General features: G+C 40.5%; 1 protein-coding gene across 1 annotated transcript; it reads left to right on the plus strand.

The window, feature by feature from the left end:
- The first annotated feature begins 5,825 nt into the window (after positions 1-5,825).
- On the plus strand, positions 5,826-19,338 carry LOC311104463 (cytochrome P450 2K1-like). Its single transcript, XM_084146308.1, has 9 exons — positions 5,826-6,111; positions 15,881-16,043; positions 16,178-16,327; positions 16,420-16,580; positions 17,016-17,195; positions 17,392-17,533; positions 18,206-18,390; positions 18,558-18,699; positions 18,812-19,338. The coding sequence occupies exons 1-9, from the start codon at positions 5,905-5,907 to the stop codon at positions 18,997-18,999; spliced, it is 1,518 nt and encodes a 505-aa protein (XP_084002434.1). The 5' UTR covers positions 5,826-5,904; the 3' UTR covers positions 19,000-19,338.
- The last annotated feature ends 132 nt before the right edge of the window (positions 19,339-19,470 follow it).

Below are 19,470 nucleotides of genomic sequence, written 5' to 3' on the forward strand. Positions count from 1 at the left end.
TCAACAGGACAATGACCCAACACACCTCCAGGCTGTGTAAGGACTATTTGACCAAGAAGTAGAGTGATGGTGCTGCATCAGATGACCTGGCCTCCACAATCCCCCGACCTCAACCAAATTGAGATGGTTTGGAATGAGTGGGACGGCAGAGTGAAGGAAAAGTAGCCTACAACTGCTCAGCATATGTGGGAACTCCTTCAAGACTGTTGGAAAATAATTCCAGGTGAAGCTGGTTGAGAGAATGCCAAGAGTGTGCAAAGCTGTCATCAAGGCAAAGGGTGGCTATTTGAAGAATCTCAAATATAAAATATATTTTGATTTGTTTAACACTTTTTTGGTTACTACTTGATTGTATATGTGTTATTTCATAGTTTTGATGTCTTCACTATTATTCTACAATGTGGAAAATAGTAAAAAATAAAGAAAAACCCTTGAATGAGTAGGTGTTCTAAAACTTTTGACCGGTAGTGTATATACAGTGAGGGAAAAAAGTATTTGATCCCCTGCTGATTTTGTAAGTTTGCCCACCGACAAAGAAATGATCAGTCTATAATTTTAATGGTAGGTTTATTTGAACAGTGAGAGACAGAATAACAACAAAAAAATACAGAAAAACGTTATAAATTGATTTGCATTTTAATGAGGGAAATAAGTATTTGACCCCCCTCTCAATCAGAAAGATTTCTGGCTCCCAGGTGTCTTTTATACAGGTAACGAGCTGAGATTAGGAGCACACTCTTAAAAGACACCTGTCCACAGAAGCAATCAATCAATCAGATTCCAAACTCTCCACCATGGCCAAGACCAAAGAGCTCTCCAAGGATGTCAGGGACAAGATTGTAGACCTACACAAGGCTGCAATGGGCTACAAGACCATCACCAAGCAGCTTGGTGAGAAGGTGACAAGAGTTGGTGCGATTATTCACAAATGGAAGAAACACAAAATAACTGTCAATCTCCCTCGGCCTGGGGCTCCATGCAAGATCTCACCTCTTGGAGTTGCAATGATCATGAGAATGGTGAGGAATCAGCCCAGAACTACACGGGAGGATCTTGTCAATGATCTCAAGGCAGCTGGGACCATATTCACCAAGAAAACAATTGGTAACACACTACCCCGTAAAGTTCTGAAATCCTGCAGTGCCCACAAGGTCCCCCTGCTCAAGAAATCAGATGAGACCAAAATGGAGCTCTTTGGCATCAACTCAACTCGCCGTGTTTGGAGGAGGAGGAATGCTGCCTATGACCCCAAGAACACCATCCCCACCGTCAAACATGGACGTGGAAACATCATGCTTTGGGGGTGTTTTTCTGCTAAGGGGACAGGACAACTTCACCGCATCAAAGGGACGATGGACGGGGCCATGTACCGTCAAATCTTGGGTGAGAACCTCCTTCCCTCAGCCAGGGCGTTAAAAATGGGTCGTGGATGGGTATTCCAGCATGACAATGACCCAAAACACACGGCCAAGGCAACAAAGGAGTGGCTCAAGAAGAAGCACATTAAGGTCCTGGAGTGGCCTAGCCAGTCTCCAGACCTTAATCCCATAGAAAATCTGTGGAGGGAGCTGAAAGTTCGAGTTGCCAAACATCAGCCTCGAAACCTTAATGACTTGGAGAAGATCTGCAAAGAGGAGTGGAACAAAATCCCTCCTGAGATGTGTGCAAACCTGGTGGCCAACTACAAGAAACGTCTGACCTCTGTGATTGCCAACAAGGGTTTTCCACCAAGTACTAAGTCGTTTTTTGCAGAGGGGTCAAATACTTATTTCCCTCATTAAAATGCAAATCAATTTATAAAAAATTTTACATGTGTTTTTCTGTTAAATGATGTAAATGTTAACTGCCTTGCTCAGGGGCAGAACGACATATTTTTACCTTGTCAGCTCGGTGATTCGAAGATACTGTATAGTTGAACTTACTGGTGAAGAAGTAATGTATTTGTCTTTTATGAAATACCTTTTTATTTTCCTCTGAGTTCACAAATTTCCCCTGTGTTTAATGCTTTCAGTTTCCCCCAAACGCTATGATTTCATAAGCAATTTATCCTTAAATAGTATACTGTTTTATATTATAAAATATATATTTATCCGGTTTGCCATAACTTTCTAACTGTGCTCCTTCCCAAAAGCTCCCAACATACAACCTATATACTTATTATGGACACAGTATGCTTACATTATTAGCTATCTTTGTTATTATTTGTTGTTATTTGTTATTAGTCCCATCCTTCAACTCTATTCAATACCTCCCATCTATCTCTTAACACCATCCATATAGGATTTCTATTTGCCATATATATTTCGACCGTACTGTGATGTTTTACAAAAATTCTGAACCTTTCTATTCTCATTGCTTCTACAGATTGTGAATTAAAAATAAACATTTTTGCTAAAAGTATTATTATATTATTGATTGATTGACTATGACTTTTCAGATCACCCAGTAATGCTATCTGCAAGGTTAGTTCCAGGTAAATATTGCAATCCTTTAGCCATTCCTGGACCTGTGTCCAAAAACAAGCTACAAATGGACAGAACCAAAACAAATGATCTAATGATTCTGTCTCTTCACAGCAAAACCTGCAGAGCTGGGAAGATTGTATCCCCCATATAAATAACATTCTATTGGTAGCAATAATTTTTATATAATAATTTAAATTGAAAGATTCTAATTTTTGAATCCGGTGTCGTTTTGCGTGTCAGTTCATAAACACTATGCCATGGGATCGGTACGTCAAAGATCTCTTCCCAACTATTTTGCAATCTATATGGGACGGCTGTCAATCCTTTGGTCCTTAAGTGAAACTGATATACTTTTTTATTTATCACAGTTTTCCTTAACCAATTATGCTCTTTAATGCAAGGCCGACAAACAAGTTCCTTACTTTCTCCCCCTTCCACTTTCCTCTTCCACTTTTGCGGTAAGGCTGCAATTATTTGGTTGTAATTTTGGGTAGAGCAGACATTTCCATATGTTTTTATTAGCTGCATGTGCGACATAACTCCACCAGTCCTACCGATGATATCATTTACGAAGATTATACCTTTTTTAAACATTCTGTCAAAAAATAAAGGTTTTTTGTCAATTAGTATATTTGAATTTAACCACAATATTTGTTGCATTATTTGTTCTGTCGTTTCTGGAGGATTAAATTGAAATTGCAACCAACTTTCTATGGCTTGTTTTAGAAATAGTGACATTTGGGAGATTATTTCCTTTTCAAATAACTGAAAGTGAGAGGTTGTAATCTGAATAAAGGGAAAAAGGCCTTTCTTGAACATTGGGTGAGACAATCTTACTAATTTGCTTGAGAACCAGTTCGGATTTAAGTATAGCTTTTGTATGACTGAAGCTTTTAGTGATAGGTCTAATGCTTTAATATTTAATAATTTCTGTCCTCCGAATTCATATTCATTATATAAATATGCTCTTTTAATTTTGTCTGGCTTGCCGTTCCAAATAAAATTGAATATTTTTTTCTCATATAATTTAAAAAACTGTTCGCTAGGCGTAGGCAAGACCATAAGCAAATAGGTAAACTGGGATAATACTAAAGAGTTAATCAGGGTGATTTTTCCACAAATTGACAGGTATTTTCCTTTCCATGGTAGTAAGATCTTATCTATTTTTGCTAACTTTCTATTAAAATTTATTGAAGTGAGATCATTTATTTCCTTTGGGATATGTATTCCGAGTATATCCACATCACCATCAGACCATTTTATTGGTAAACTACATGGTAATGTAAAAATTGTATTTTTTAGTGATCCAATACGTAATATAGTACATTTGTCATAATTTGGTTGTAATCCAGAGAGGTTAGAAAATGTATCTAGATCCTCTATGAGGCTGTGGAGGGATTCTAGTTGTGGATTTAAAAGAAAACATGAATCATCAGCGTACAATGACACCTTTGTTTTTAAGCCCTGTATTTCTAATCCTCTGATATTATTATTGGATCTGATTTTAATGGCCACAATAAATAGATATGCCGATAGTGGACATCCTTGTTTCACTCCTCTTGACAGTTTAAAACTTTCTGAGAAATAGCCATTATTTACTATTTTACACCTAGGGTTACTATACATGATTTTAACCAATTTCATAAGAGATTCTCCAAAATTGAAATGCTCCAGGCATTTATATATAAACCCCAGTCGAACTTTATCAAATGCCTTTTCGAAGTCTGCTATGAATAGCAGGCCTGGTTTCCCATATTTTCCATAGTGTTCTATTGTTTCCAATACTTGCCTTATATTATCTCCAATGTATCTTCCATGTAAAAAACCTGTCTGATTAGAATGAATAATATCCGACAATACCTTTTTAATTCTATGCGCTATACATTTTGCTAGGATTTTTGCATCACAACACTGAAGTGTAAGGGGCCTCCAATTTTGTAAATGGACTGGATCTTTATATTTTCCACTTGTATCCTGTTTCAGTAATAATGAGATCAGACCTTCTTCTTGAGTGTCAGATAATCTACCATTTACATAGGAGTGGTTAAAACATGCTAATAACGGTCCGCTTAGTATATCAAAAAAGGTTTGGTATACCTCGACTGGTATGCCATCCAACCCTGGAGTTTTCCCGGACTTAAAGTCTTTAATTGCATCCAGAAGTTCCTCCTCTGTAATTTCACCTTCACATGAGTCTTTCTGTGTGGCTGTTAATTTGACATTATCAATAGAAAAAAAATCTCTACAATTAGCTTCAGTTAGAGGAGATGGAGGCGACTGAAAAGAAAACATATGCTTAAAGTACTTTGTTTCTTCCTTCAAAATATCATTTGGTGAATTATGGGTGTCTCTGTCAAATGTAACCAGTTTCATTAAGTTCTTTTTGGTAGCATTCCTATGTTGAAGATTAAAAAAGAATTTTGTGCATTTTTCCCCATATTCCATCCAGTTTGCTTTATTTGTATAATATATTACACTTCTTTTTGTTTTTCCTCTCATTTATTCTGAGCCTCTATGTTACAGTTTGTATTGCCATCTATCTGTTCTGTTAGATTTTCTATTTCCTTTCTTAGTATAAACTCTTTTGACCTAAATTGATTTTGTTTTCGAGATGAGTACTGAATTGCATGGCCTCTAAAGGCACATTTAAAGGTGTCCCATACAATAAGGGGATTCGCTGTACCTATGTTATGTTGGAAAAAGTCAGTTATAAATTCCTTTGTTCTAATTATGAATAAATTATCATCCAATAGGCTTTGATTAAATTTCCAATATCCTCGCCCACGTGGAAATTCAGTAAGAGTAATGTATATGCCTATTATATGATGGTCCGACCGCATTCTGTCCCCTATCAACACAACAGAGGGATTATCAGGGCTGTTTTCACTAGGAACCAAACAGAAGCAAATGGACAACTGGGAGGGGCTAACTTGAATTTGCATTTGTGGAAGCATTGCAAAAGGCTCCAAATGAGTTATATGTGAAAGAGGAATGGAAATGTGTCTCTCTATTAAAAAATCAATAATTGCAATAAAGGCTTAACTTTTCTACACCTGACCTGCCTTTATATTTTAGGAAGGTTTTGCTAATGCTTATGCACTGTTCACACTACCAGAATCAACTTTGTTGCTAGTTTAAATGTTCATCACCATTTCAAAGAACACCTCTCCTCTGACATATATTACCAAAGAAGCGCTCCTCTGTTTCGTTGTAGATCAGTATTGGATTTGGTAATGATCTGTAGGAGCTGTAGGCTACTGTTTAAACCTGCTAGAATGAGCCAGATTGTTTTTCTGTATACGTAACCCCTCCTCTTCGGCTGAACCTTAGCCCTATAGAGGTCTGGGTATTCTTATGTAAGCCAGTTGTTGTGTTGAGGCACACACTTTTCCCGATTTCACATCACGGTCTTATCTTAGAGCACTGCTTGTGGAGATCCATGGCTCTTATGGGAGATCTTCTCCTCCAGGCTCCCAGCACGGTGACACTGCTGGGGGCTCTGCTGTTTATGATGGTCCTCTACCTCTTGTTCTCTGGTTCCAGCTCTGAGGAACAGGGGAAGGAGCCTCCAGGACCCAGGCCGCTGCCCCTGCTTGGCAACATGCTGCTGCTGGATCTCAAGAAGCCCTATCACACTCTCTGTGAGGTTTGTGTTGTGTTTTCAAAGAACACCATCTGGAGTAGTCAAGACGACGAAACGAGTATCGTTACGGATATGTGCAATTTTCCTGATACGATTATGATCAGAGTATTTTTTGTAATTATCCGTGATCGGAAATGATATATATTTTCGGGTGGCAGCGCGCATCTTTAAATCAAGTGCAAGGTGCTACAACTTTTAAATAACGTAAATGACTAGTGCAAGATGCTACACGTTCTAAATAACTAAACAGGCTAGTTTGCCTGTCTCGAAAGAGAAGGGCGGGCTGTACGTTGATCCTGCTGCTCTGATTGGATAGCGTTAAGCCGTATTTCTCCATCTACTCGCTTCATAATTTCACCCAATCACTTCTCCTACTGGCGTGTTTAGTCAGATTATTTAGATCGCTGCTGCCTCCTATTTGCCTGCTACTATGATTAATCAAATGGCGCGCACGTTTTCTATCTATCAAGCAATCAATGTACATAATATCTAACAAGCGGGCCGAGGGTAGGGAAAAAAATGAACTGCTGATGCATATTCTGACTGAGTGACAGCTAACTTCTTGCCAGCCCGCTGCAAATTGAGGACACACACCCCTCAGCACGCTGCTCCTAATCTGCAGTTTGTTTGGTCTAAATTTACAGGGAGATAGATATTTTGACAACATCTATTTAGGCATATTAAAACACTTCTGTTTTTTTTCTGATCACGAGTATCATCTGATGCGACTATCAACTGCAAATTTATGGATACGAATATGGCTAGGTCAGCACACCTATTGAAGGTACTTTAAGATGACATTTGCAGCATTTGCCATGAATGAAATCTCCCAAACGTCAGGGAAAGGCACATTGTCGGCTGTTCAGGCGTGTTTCTTGGCTAGAATCCCGAGCAAAAGCTCTGAAATGATGACTTTTCTGTCTATATTTCAAAAAACGTTTTTAGTGCTACTTTATTCACAACATGCATACAATGCTTACAATGTTTTTAATTTCTTTGGTAGGAGATAAATTAACTAAGGAATATCTTACCAGTTTTAGATCAAAATCAGTAGACTTATTGGCAGTGGTGTAAAGTACTTAAGTAAAAATACTTTAAAGTACTTAAGTAGTTTTTGGGGGTATCTGTACTTTACTTTACTATTTATATTTTTGACTACTTTTATTTTTACTTCACTACATTCCTAAAGAAAATTATGTACTTTTTACTCCATACATTTTCCCTGACACCCAAAAGTACTCGTTACATTTTGAATGCTTAGCAGGACAGAAAATGGTCAAATTTGCACACTTATCAGGATAACATCCAAATCAAATCAAATTGTATTTGTCACATACACGTGTTTAGCAGATGCTATAGCGGGTGTAGCGAAATGCTTTTTCTTCTAGCTCCGACAGTGCAGTAATATCTAACAATTTCACAACATATACCCAATACACACAAAACCAGTAAGGAATGGATTTTAAGAAAATATACATACACTGCTCAAAAAAATTAAGGGAACACTAAAATAACACATCCTAGATCTGAATGAATGAAATAATCTTATTAAATACTTTTTTCTTTACATAGTTGAATGTGCTGACAACAAAATCACACAAAAATTATCAATGGAAATCAAATTTATCAACCCATGGAGGTCTGGATTTGGAGTCACCCTCAAAATTAAAGTGGAAAACCACACTACAGGCTGATCCAACTTTGATGTAATGTCCTTAAAACAAGTCAAAATGAGGTTCAGTAGTGTGTGTGGCCTCCACGTGCCTGTATGACCTCCCTACAACGCCTGGGCATGCTCCTGATGAGGTGGCAGATGGTCTCCTGAGGGATCTCCTCCCAGACCTGGACTAAAGCATCCGCCAACTCCTGGACAGTCTGTGGTGCAACGTGGCGTTGGTGGATGGAGCGAGACATGATGTCCCAGATGTGCTCAATTGGATTCAGGTCTGGGGAACGGGCGGGCCAGTCCATAGCATCAATGCCTTCCTCTTGCAGGAACTGCTGACACACTCCAGCCACATGAGGTCTAGCATTGTCTTGCATTAGGAGGAACCCAGGGCCAACCGCACCAGCATATGGTCTCACAAGGGGTCTGAGGATCTCATCTCAGTACCTAATGGCAGTCAGGCTACCTCTGGCGAGCACATGGAGGGCTGTGCGGCCCCCCAAAGAAATGCCACCCCACACCATGACTGACCCACCGCCAAACCGGTCATGCTGGAGGATGTTGCAGGCAGCAGAACGTTCTCCATGGCGTCTCCAGACTCTGTCACGTCTGTCACATGTGCTCAGTGTGAACCTGCTTTCATCTGTGAAGAGCACAGGGCGCCAGTGGCGAATTTGCCAATCTTGGTGTTCTCTGGCAAATGCCAAACGTCCTGCACGGTGTTGGGCTGTAAGCACAACCCCCACCTGTGGACGTCGGGCCCTCATACCACCCTCATGGAGTCTGTTTTTTAAATTTTGTTTCACCTTTATTTAACCAGGTAAGCCAGTTGAGAACAAGTTCTCATTTACAACTGCGACCTGGCCAAGATAAAGCAAAGCAGTGCGATAAAAACAACAACAACATAGAGTTACATATGGGATAAACAAAACGTACAGTCAATAACACAATAGAAAATCTATATACAGTGTGTGCAAATGTAGTAAGTTATGGAGGTAAGGCAATAAATAGGCCATAGTGCAAAATAATTACAATTTAGTATTAACACTGGAATGATAGATGTGCAAATAGAGATACTGGGGTGCAAATGAGCAAAATAAATAACAATATGGGGATGAGGTTGTTGGGTGGGCTAATTACAGATGGGCTGTGTACAGGTGCAGTGATCAGTAAGCTGCTCTGACAACTGATGCTTAAAGTCAGTGAGGGAGATAAGAGTCTCCAGCTTCAGAGATTTTTGCAGTTCGTTCCAGTCATTGGCAGCAGAGAACTGGAAGGAATGGAGGCCAAAGGAGGTGTTGGCTTTGGGGATGACCAGTGAGATATACCTGCTGGAGCGCATACTACGGGTGGGTGTTGCTATGGTGACCAATGAGCTAAGATAAGGCGGGGATTTGCCTAGCAGTGATTTATAGATGACCTGGAGCCAGTGGGTTTGGCAACGAATATGTAGTGAGGGCCAGCCAACGAGAGCGTACAGGTCACAATGGTGGGTAGTATATGGGGCTTTGGTGACAAAACGGATGGCACTGTGACAGACTACATCCAATTAGCTGAGTAGAGTGTTGGAGGCTATTTTGTAAATGACATCGCCGAAGTCAAGGATCGGTAGGATAGTCAGTTTTACGAGGGCATGTTTGGCAGCATGAGTGAAGGAGGCTTTGTTGCGAAATAGGAAGCAGATTCTAGATTTAACTTTGGATTGGAGATGCTTGATGTGAGTCTGGAAGGAGAGTTTACGGTCTAACCAGACACCTAGGTATTTGTAGTTGTCCACATATTCCAAGTCAGTCCCGCCGAGAGTAGTGATTCTAGTCGGGCGGGTGGATGCAAGCAGCGTTCGTTTGAAGAGCATGCATTTAGTTTTACTAGCGTTTAAGAATAGTTGGAGGCTACGGAAGGAGTGCTGTATGGCATTGAAGCTCGTTTGGAGGTTTGTTAACAAAGTGTCCAATCAAGGGCCAGATGTATACAAAATGGTGTTGTCTGCGTAGAGGTGGATCTGAGAGTCACCAGCAGCAAGAGCGACATCATTGATATACACAGAGAATAGAGTCGGCCCGAGAATTGAACCCTGTGGCACTCCCATAGAGACTGCCAGAGGTCCAGACAACAGGCCCTCCGATTTGACACATTGAACTCTATCTGAGAAGTAGTTGGTGAACCAGGCGAGGCAGTCATTTGAGAAACGAAGGCTATTTAGTCTGCCAATAAGAACCAGGTCGATGAAGACGGCTGCACAGTACTGTCTTCTATCGATCACGGTTATAATATCGTTTAGGATCTTGAGCGTGGCTAAGGTGCACCCATGACCAGCTCGGAAACCAGATTGCATAGCGGAGAAGGTACGGTGGGATTCGAAATGGTTGGTGATCTGTTTGTTAACTTGGCTTTCAAATACTTTCAAAAGGCAGGGCAGGATGGATATAGGTCAGTAACAGTTTGGATCTAGAGTGTCACCCCCTTTGAAGAGGGGGATGACCGCGGCAGCTTTCCAATCTCTGGGGATCTCAGACGATACGAAAGAGAGGTTGAACAGGCTAGTAATAGGGGTTGCGACAATTTCGGCTGTTAATTTGAGAAAGAAAGGGTCCAGATTGTCTAGCCCAGCTGACTTGTAGGGGTCCAGATTTTGCAGCTCTTTCAGAACTACAGCTATCTGAATTTGGGTGAAGGAGAAGTGGGGGGGGCATGGGCAAGTTGCAGCGGAGGGTGCAGAGCTGGTGGCCGGGGTAGGGGTAGCCAGGTGGAAAGCATGACCAGCCGTAGCAAAATGCTTGTTGAAATTTTCGATTATCGTAGATTTATTGGTAGTGACAGTGTTTCCTAGCCTCAGTGCAGTGGGCAGCTGGGAGGAGGTGCTCTTATTCTCCATGGACTTTACAGTGTCCCAAAACTTTTTGGAGTTAGTGCTACAGGATGCAAATTCCTGTTTGAAAAAGCTAGCCTTTGCTTTCCTAACTGATTGTGTATATTGGTTCCTGACTTCCCTGAAAAGTTGCATATTGCGGGGCCTGTTCGATGCTAATGCAGTACGCCACAGGATGTTTTTGTGCTGGTCAAGGGCAGTCAAGTCTGGGGTGAACCAGGGGCTATATCTGTTCTTAGTTCTGAATTTTTTTGAATGGGGCATGCTTATTTAAGATGGAGAGGAAAGTAATTTTAAAGAACAACCAGGCATCCTCTACTGACGGAATGAGGTCAATATCCATCCAGGATACCCGGGCCAGGTCAATTAGAAAGGCCTGCTCGCTGAAATGTTTTAGGGAGCATTTGACAGTGATGAGGGGTGGTCGTTTGACCGCGGACCCATTACGGACGCAGGCAATGAGGCAGTGATCGCTGAGATCCTGGTTGAAGACAGCGGAGATGTATTTAGAGGGTAAATTAGTCAGGATGATATCTATGAGGGTGCCCAGGTTAATGGATTTAGGGTTGTACCTGGTAGGTTCCTTGATAATTTGTGTGAGATTGAGGGCATCTAGTTTAGATTGTAGGACGGCCGGGGTGTTAAGCATATCCCAGTTTAGGTCACCAAGCAATACGAACTCTGAGGATAGATGGGGGGCAATCAATTCACAATGGTTATACGTTTGCCTGTGTTAGCTAATGTTGTAAACAAAAATCCAGTTTAAAAGTTACACAAAATGTTTAAACCTATTACAACTGGAGCAGGCCAACCCTGTTCCAGCCCAGCACTAACACACTTGATTCAACCTATCAAACCTAATGAGCTGACAATCAGGTGTGCTATTGGTTGGCTGGAATAGAAATCTCTGCTAGGTTGGCCACCTCTGATATGGATATATTTTCCTGATATTATGCTTTAATTTGTAATTATAGCCTACTTGTTACTAAGATGTTTAACCTTCACATACAAATTGGCTTATTTGTACAATTTGAAATTATATTAAATAAAGCGTTGATTATTTAAATTGAAGTGTTTACACTTGTTTTAGTTGTTAACTTAAAGTAACTGTCCAGTGTTTCCAGATTTCTAAGAAATATGACTTATAATTAATTACAATACGAGTGTCAGATTTCCTTCCAATTTTGTACAAATTAAGTATGTTAAAAAGCAGGTATTCTGTGTTGAATGGTGTGGGTGAACAACAACAGAATGGTGTGGGGCTTATACCGGTAGCTAAAAATAGTAATGCAAGTAGATCGCTGATTGACCAGCTCATCCTCCTCAGGATGACATTATCCTCTGAGGAAATGGCAAGCATTTTTAAACGGTCGGGGCCCGGTTTTCCGATAGCGATGGGACTTAGGCTTATGAGTGTTATAATGATGCATCTTTCCTACTACGGCCGAAGATGTAACATGTGTTTCCCAAAACACCACGCATAGAGAATGGTCACTAAGTCCGTCGTTGGAGCATGTGTCGATCCTGATAGGTCCCGAAAGAAAGGGAGTGCTGCTCTTGGATCAGCTTTCTCCATTCAAATCTTTCCTTAACATTATAATTATTTTACAATACTGACGTCGGATCAGCTCCTAAAGAGAGAGTATCACTTACGGCTGCAAATATAGAGGCGGCTTATTATAATGCTTACCTAATGAAAATACACAAAAATCACTGATTTGGCACGTTAGGCTACACATCATGAAATATATTTAGACAAATTACAGACAGTAGCCTACAGGTAGCAAAATAAAACTCAATTGATTGAACATTAAATGTATTTCAATATGATTGAAATAGGCCTATAGGCTACTGTTTATATTTGAATGCAGTCATTTTACATTTTTTACATTTTAGTCATTTTAGCAGACGCTCTTATCCAGAGCGACTTACAGTTAGTGAATACATATTTTTTTTATACTGCCCCCCCGTGGGAATCGAACCCACAACCCTGGCGTTGCAAACGCCATGCTCTATCAACTGAGCTACATCCCTGCCGGCCATTCCCTCCGCTACCCTGGACAACGCTGGGCCAATTGTGCGCCGCCCATGAGTCTCCCCGTCGCGGCCGGCTGCGACAGCCTGGATTCGAAACAGGATCTCTAGTGGCACAGTTAGCACTGTCATCTCGGTTTTCATTAGAAGCATGTTTTTATACGTCACTTGTTTGTATCAATTGCAAAGACATTGGCAACTTCGTATTTGTACTGTAGTCAACTTTGTTAGAATCACATGGTTTGACCATAACTTCCTATGTTTAGCGGAGATTTGTGTATAAAGTGACGAGGGAGGACAAAAAAAAGCATCTAACAATGCACTTAGCTGTTCTACGAGTGGTCTGAGGCAGGGGTTAGATTACGAGCGTTTTCAAGTGTAACATAAATAACGTTGGTTTTAGGAAACAGCTCGGATATTTAACGACGCTCCTATGGCCACATACGAGTATAGGATGAGTCAACAACATTATTTGTAGGGATGGGGGGGGGAATCTATTGTTATATATCGCAATATTATTTTTGGACGATATTATATTGATATTTCAAAAAAAAAATCGATAGGTAGCGTTAGCTAGCACTAGTTGGCTGTATTTGCTCCAAAACTCCAGTATTTCTAATCTTATAGATTGTTGTCCATCTTTTTAAATAGTGAGCCAACATGTTTTCAGCACTTTTATTTCACTGACTGATCAGAAGACGTTTTCTCATGCTCCCTCATCTCTCTGCAGCAGACAAATAGTGAGCAACATGTTTGGAACATCAAGTCGCAATAAAATCGCAGTATCGAATTGCAATACATATAGAATCGTGAGAATCACAATACATATCGTATCGTGATATCGTAACTTGAGGTCACTGGCAATTCCCAGCCCTAATTATTTGGGCATGATTTAACAGAATATGAACTTTTGTTTTTACACTGGACAGTTACTTTAAAACTATACTGAACAAAAATATAAATGCAACATGTGAAAGTATTGGTCCCATGTTTAATGAGCTGAAATAAAAGATCCCAGAAATTGTCCATACACACAAAAAAACGTATTTCTTTCAGATTTATATCCATGTTAGTGAGCATTTCTCCTTTCTCCAGTGTGTGGTGTCATGTGGGCGAGCGGTTTGCGAGAATGACTGCAAAGGCTTGAATATAATAACTCCATAGGTAGCCTAGGCTACAAAACTAAAACAATCTGTTCAAATCAAAAGGCCTGGTTAACATGACATCAATAACACAGCCACATCCCGATTCTCCGGTGCTGACACATTCAGAAATCAAAAGATGGTTTAGTACAGGGGTATTCAACTCTTACCCTATGAGGTCCAGAGCCTGCTGGTTTTTTGTTCTACCTGGTAATTAATTGCACCCACCTGGTATCCCAGGTCTAAATCAGTCCCAGTGGAACTGTCTTCGAGGTCCAGAGTTGAGATTGAGGGGTTTAGTATTTAGTTTAAAATCTCTGATGAAGGCCAAGAGAACAAGAAACACTTTTCAGTGAGAAAACAGAAATCCACTTTGGGTAATAAAAAAACTTGTTTTCAAATATGTAGCCTACGATACAATACTGGTGATAATTTTAAGGAGAACAAAAACTACTTAGCCTACATTTGAACACCACTGCAGAAGCTTTGGGCATCTTCCCCATTAAGTAGTGTAGTGTATTAAAGATTATGACTTTCTTAATGGAACCAGAGGATGTTTATCTTAGTTCAAATGTAGCCGTTTGGAGGGTGACGCCCCAGGGGAGACTGGTGATTGGCCAGAAGAGGGAGCAACCCATCTGTTTGCATTGTTTATAAGTATGAGCAAGACAAAGAGGGAGTCAGAGCGGCCATTGCAATCTGAGGCGTCGCTCTCCGGGTGGGCATGTCACCTGTAACTTATGCTGAAAGCTTGTGATATGAATAAATCTTATGATCCAGGTTCAGTATGAGCGGACTCCTTTGTTCATCAGCAATAATTGCCAGCATTTACTCGATACGACAGTAGCCTAGTTTTGTTGTTGGCTACTTGAAGAGAACTAGGGCCTATCACTCGCAGCCCACCTCTTCCATTGCATTGTGGAAAACTGTGCATCGAATTCTACTAGATAACGAGCCGAAATGAGTATAACATCCTGGCATTTAAACCATCCTCGATTTTCTAAATGTCGCATACTATAGAGCCCCACAGTGGAGGTTTCATAATACCCATAAAACCTAGCGGTCAAACAAGGAAATGGTTCCAATTTTTCCATTGGGGATTTTAGAAACACTTAAAATAAGGGCTGTGTTTCGTGTAGACTTACCCTGGCGTGACGTTTTGATAACCATATAAATCTCTCTAGGACAAGGTGACTTATATATTTGGCTCTATTTACTCTCAGATTCAAAAACGCCAATTAGCATCAAAGTAGACATCATGCAAGACTGCAAATCTCTTCAAGCTCCTGCATGTCATCTCAAGCTAAAGCCTTTGCTAACAGGTATTATGTCAATTTAAAACTTGCACAAGACAGTTCACATAATTGTCAATTTAAAGAAATGTTGCCAATTTATTCATTACTACATTTATCTAACATTAGATAGTTAATCCAGAGATTCTTACCTTTGCCTCGATTCGTCAGTCTCGTCCAGATCATCATGGAATTTGTAGCTCTTTATGATAGTCACATTAGCAGCTAATCAGCATTTCATTTTTGGGGGGTAAATTCAAGCAAATATATAGGTAAAAGTCACCTTGTCCTAGAGAGATTTACACAGTTGTCATGCTAGGGTAAGCCTACACAAAACACAGCCCTTAATTTAAATGTTTCTAAAATCCCATATGGGAAAAATGAATGGTGGGATAACGATTGGAATCATTTCCCTGTTTGACTGCTAGGTTTTATGGGTATTATGACTCATAATTTGTTACTTATATTAAACATTCTAGTTTCGCATACTGAGAATGCGTCATGCGTGATTGCGTTGTTTCCCACTATTCGTTGATTTTGGTAGCGCATCCCCATATCTAATTGATCAGCTGTTGTCAAAGCCGAAATGAGTATGACATCCGGGGATTTAAAAGTATTCTAGATTTTCGAGAAAAAAAAATTCTCGCATACTCAAACAGCCTACTATTTAGGATGCATGTATGGGTATTCGGATACGGCCAGTAACACCCTGACTGATTTACATTGTGGTTCTCAAGTAGTCCTTTGTCTGCTCAATCTATTGCTCCAGCTCTCCAAGAAATATGGGTCCGTTTTCACGGTTCACTTTGGACCCAAGAAAGTGGTTGTTCTGGCAGGATACAAGACGGTCAAGCAGGCGTTGGTCAACCAGGCAGAGGAATTTGGGAATAGGGACATCCCCCGCATGTCCAGAGACATCAACGAAGGACATGGTAAACAATTATGAATGACTGGTCCTTGGATAGTTGACTAAGTATAACATTTCACCTACGCGTTTAGCCCAACAAAAATTAATTATCACACATTCTGTCCTTTGAAATTATTCAAACAAGCTTTTTTTTCACAGGGATTCTGTTTGCCAATGGAGACTCATGGAGAGAGATGAGGCGCTTTGCCCTGACGAACCTCAGGGACTTTGGAATGGGCAAGAAAGGGGCAGAGGAGAAAATCATCGAGGAGATTCCTTACCTGATTGAACTATTTGAAAAACACAAGGGTAAGAGCAACTAGTAGTACAGTAGTAGTAATATAAAATGAATATTCAAAAATGTATATTTTACTCATCCTCTTTTGTCTTTCTTTGTGCAGGTAAGGCATTTGACACAACCCAGCCCGTGAATTACGCTGCCTCCAACATAATCTCTGCCATTGTGTATGGCAGCAGGTTTGAATACTCTGATTCTCAGTTTCGAGGCATGGTGGACAGAGCCAATGAGAGCATACGTCTTTCAGGTTCTGCGTCTATTCAGGTACTGTCTTCACATTCACTCTAAATCAGGCCTGTTCAATTCCGGTCCTGGAGGGCCGAAACACTTCTGTTTTTGGTTTCTACCTGGTACGTAATTGCACTCACCTGGTGTCCCAGTATTTTGTATTTTCTATGGTGTGTCTATGTCTGTAAGTTGTTACAGTATGTCTGATATGTCTCAAACATTGTTCCCCCCTGCTGCTGTCTTGGTTGGACCAGGTCCCTAATGAAAAATAGATTTGATCTCAATGAGACAAATAAAGGTTAAAGAAATAAAATCAAATAGAAGGAGAGGATGAAAACCAGAAGTGTTTCGGACCTCCAGGACCAACATTGAAAAGCCCTGCTCTAAACAAAGTTGTGAAAATATACTGTAAGTAAACTGTACTCACAAAGTTGTTTTATTCACACTTTACTTTTTTGTATGGTGAGATAGCTGTACAACATGTTTTCATGGCTGGGCCCGTGGCTAAAGAGTCGGAAGGTTATGCTGAAAAATGTCGACAACAACCATAGGGATGTAAAGGAGTTGGTGAGGGGCCTGAAGGAGAGTCTCAACCCTCAGATGTGCAGAGGCTTTGTGGACTCATTCCTCGTTCGAAAGCAGAAAGTGGAGGTATGACAACTAACTCAAATCCCTCATCTTAGGGCTCACTTGAAAAATAGATGAAAATCTCAATGTGGCTTCTCTGGTTAAATAAAGGATAAAAAAATATGTCCAGTGGAACTTCTCATGTCCACACCTAACTTTGATATCCATTAGAATAGATGCCTATAAGTACTCATGTAACCCATGGCTCTGTGTCTTTCAGGAATCAGGAAATATGGACTCTCACTATCATGAAAACAACCTGATATCTTCTGTGACCAACCTGTTTGCTGCTGGTACCGACACCACTGGGACAACCCTGCGCTGGGGTCTGATGCTAATGGCCAAGTACCCCCACATACAGGGTAAGGGCCAATAGAAACACACAACCTTTATAAAGGGACCTTTATACTTAAAAGTCCAATGCAGCCGTTTTTATCTCAATATCAAAACATTTCTGGGTAACGATTAAGTACCCTACTGTGATTCTTTAAAAGTAAAATGGTAAAAAAGAAACCAATGGCTTCTTTGCAAAGAGCAATTTCTCAAGCAAGAATTTTGCTAGGACTGTCTGGGAGTGGTCTGAGTGGGGAGGGTATAACGGAAAATGCTAACTGTTATTGGCAGAGAGGTTTGGAACTGTCTTTATTATTGGTCTATTAACTCAATTACCGCCTGGTGATGTCACCAGTCAGGCCAAAACTCCATCCCACCAAAACAGGCTGAAATTTCAAACAGCTCTTACACTAAAAGTATTATCATAATTTTCACGATTTCACAGTATTATTTCAACCTCATAGTGTGGAAATGTATATAAAACACAGGAAAATGTTTGACTGCACTGGGCCTTTAATAAAAAACGTCCAAGACCTTTTACATTGTGACACAAAACACAGACACTTAAAGTGTTGGCAGGAGTAAAATTGTCAAGAAGCCAACCTGAAGCACAGGTTATTGAACAGATAACAGGTTAAAGATCATTCAGATTAACCTTTCACCTCTGGGTTAGAGTAACACTTTTCCTGTCTTTTTTCAAGACCGGGTCCAGGAGGAGATCAGCAGGGTTATAGGAAGTCGTCAGCCCTTGGTAGATGACAGGAAGAACCTGCCCTACACTGATGCAGTGATCCATGAGATCCAGAGACTGGCCAATATTGTACCCATGTCCATCCCTCACACCACCAGCCGAGACGTCACCTTCCAGGGATATTTCATCAAGAAGGTCAGATACCTGACTTTCCAAAATAGTTCTTTTTTGTATTTTTTTTAGTTGTCCTGAAATGATTGCAATCCACTCCTTTTGAGTGTGCACTTTATTTATTAAACAAAGTTTCATCACTCATCACTTTTATATATATAACGGTGTCCTACGCTTCACTCTCACTGCAGGGGACGTCTGTGATTCCTTTATTGACGTCTGTCCTACATGACGATAGCGAATGGGAGAGCCCCCACTGCTTTAACCCCTCCCACTTTCTGGATGAGCAGGGACGATTCGTCAAGAGGGACGCATTCATGGCCTTTTCTGCAGGTATATCAACTTTGTCATTTAGCAAATTATTTCATTGCAAGAAGTAGAGAAATTGTGGTAGCCTTTTGGACAGACTTCATGCTATTTTCTATATCTTTGGTCTCTCTCGCAGGTCGTAGGGTGTGTCTGGGGGAGGGTCTGGCCAGGATGGAGCTCTTCCTCTTCTTCACCTCCCTCCTGCAGCACTTTAGTTTCTCTCCTCCTCCTGGAGTAACAGAGGATGATCTGGACCTCACACCATTACTGGGGTTCACCCTCAACCCTTCACCTCACCAGCTGTGCGCCGTGAGTCGGATCTGAGATGAGAGTCTGGGACCAATTACACACTGCTTAGAACAACTTTCCACTTTAGACAAACATAGGACTATGTTGATTTATTTTGTATTGCGAATAATCTATGTGAATTATCTGTAAGTCACTTTGGATGAAAGCGTCTGCTAAATGACATTATTATTGTATACTGTAGAAATACCTTGCTATGCAGCGCTAGGTACAGTAAATGTGTTTGGACATTTTGCATCACAACACCGGCGAGCAAGAGGACTCAAATGTTTAAGTCAATTATAGAGAACAAACCATTTCCTACTAATGAAAAAATATATAATCCTAATAAATAAAATGTGAGTATATTAAAATGTGTCTATTTGTGACAGTGGATTCGCCAGTACTTATATCAGTAACAGGTGTCTAATTAGGGTAAGGACCAATAGAAACACACAGCCTTTATGTAGGGACCTTTAGACTGCATAAAAACCCCCCAAGACCGTTTAC

The sequence above is a fragment of the Coregonus lavaretus genome, assembly GCF_964263955.1.
Source record: "Coregonus lavaretus genome assembly, chromosome: 28".
In the NCBI taxonomy this organism is placed as follows: domain Eukaryota; kingdom Metazoa; phylum Chordata; class Actinopteri; order Salmoniformes; family Salmonidae; genus Coregonus; species Coregonus lavaretus.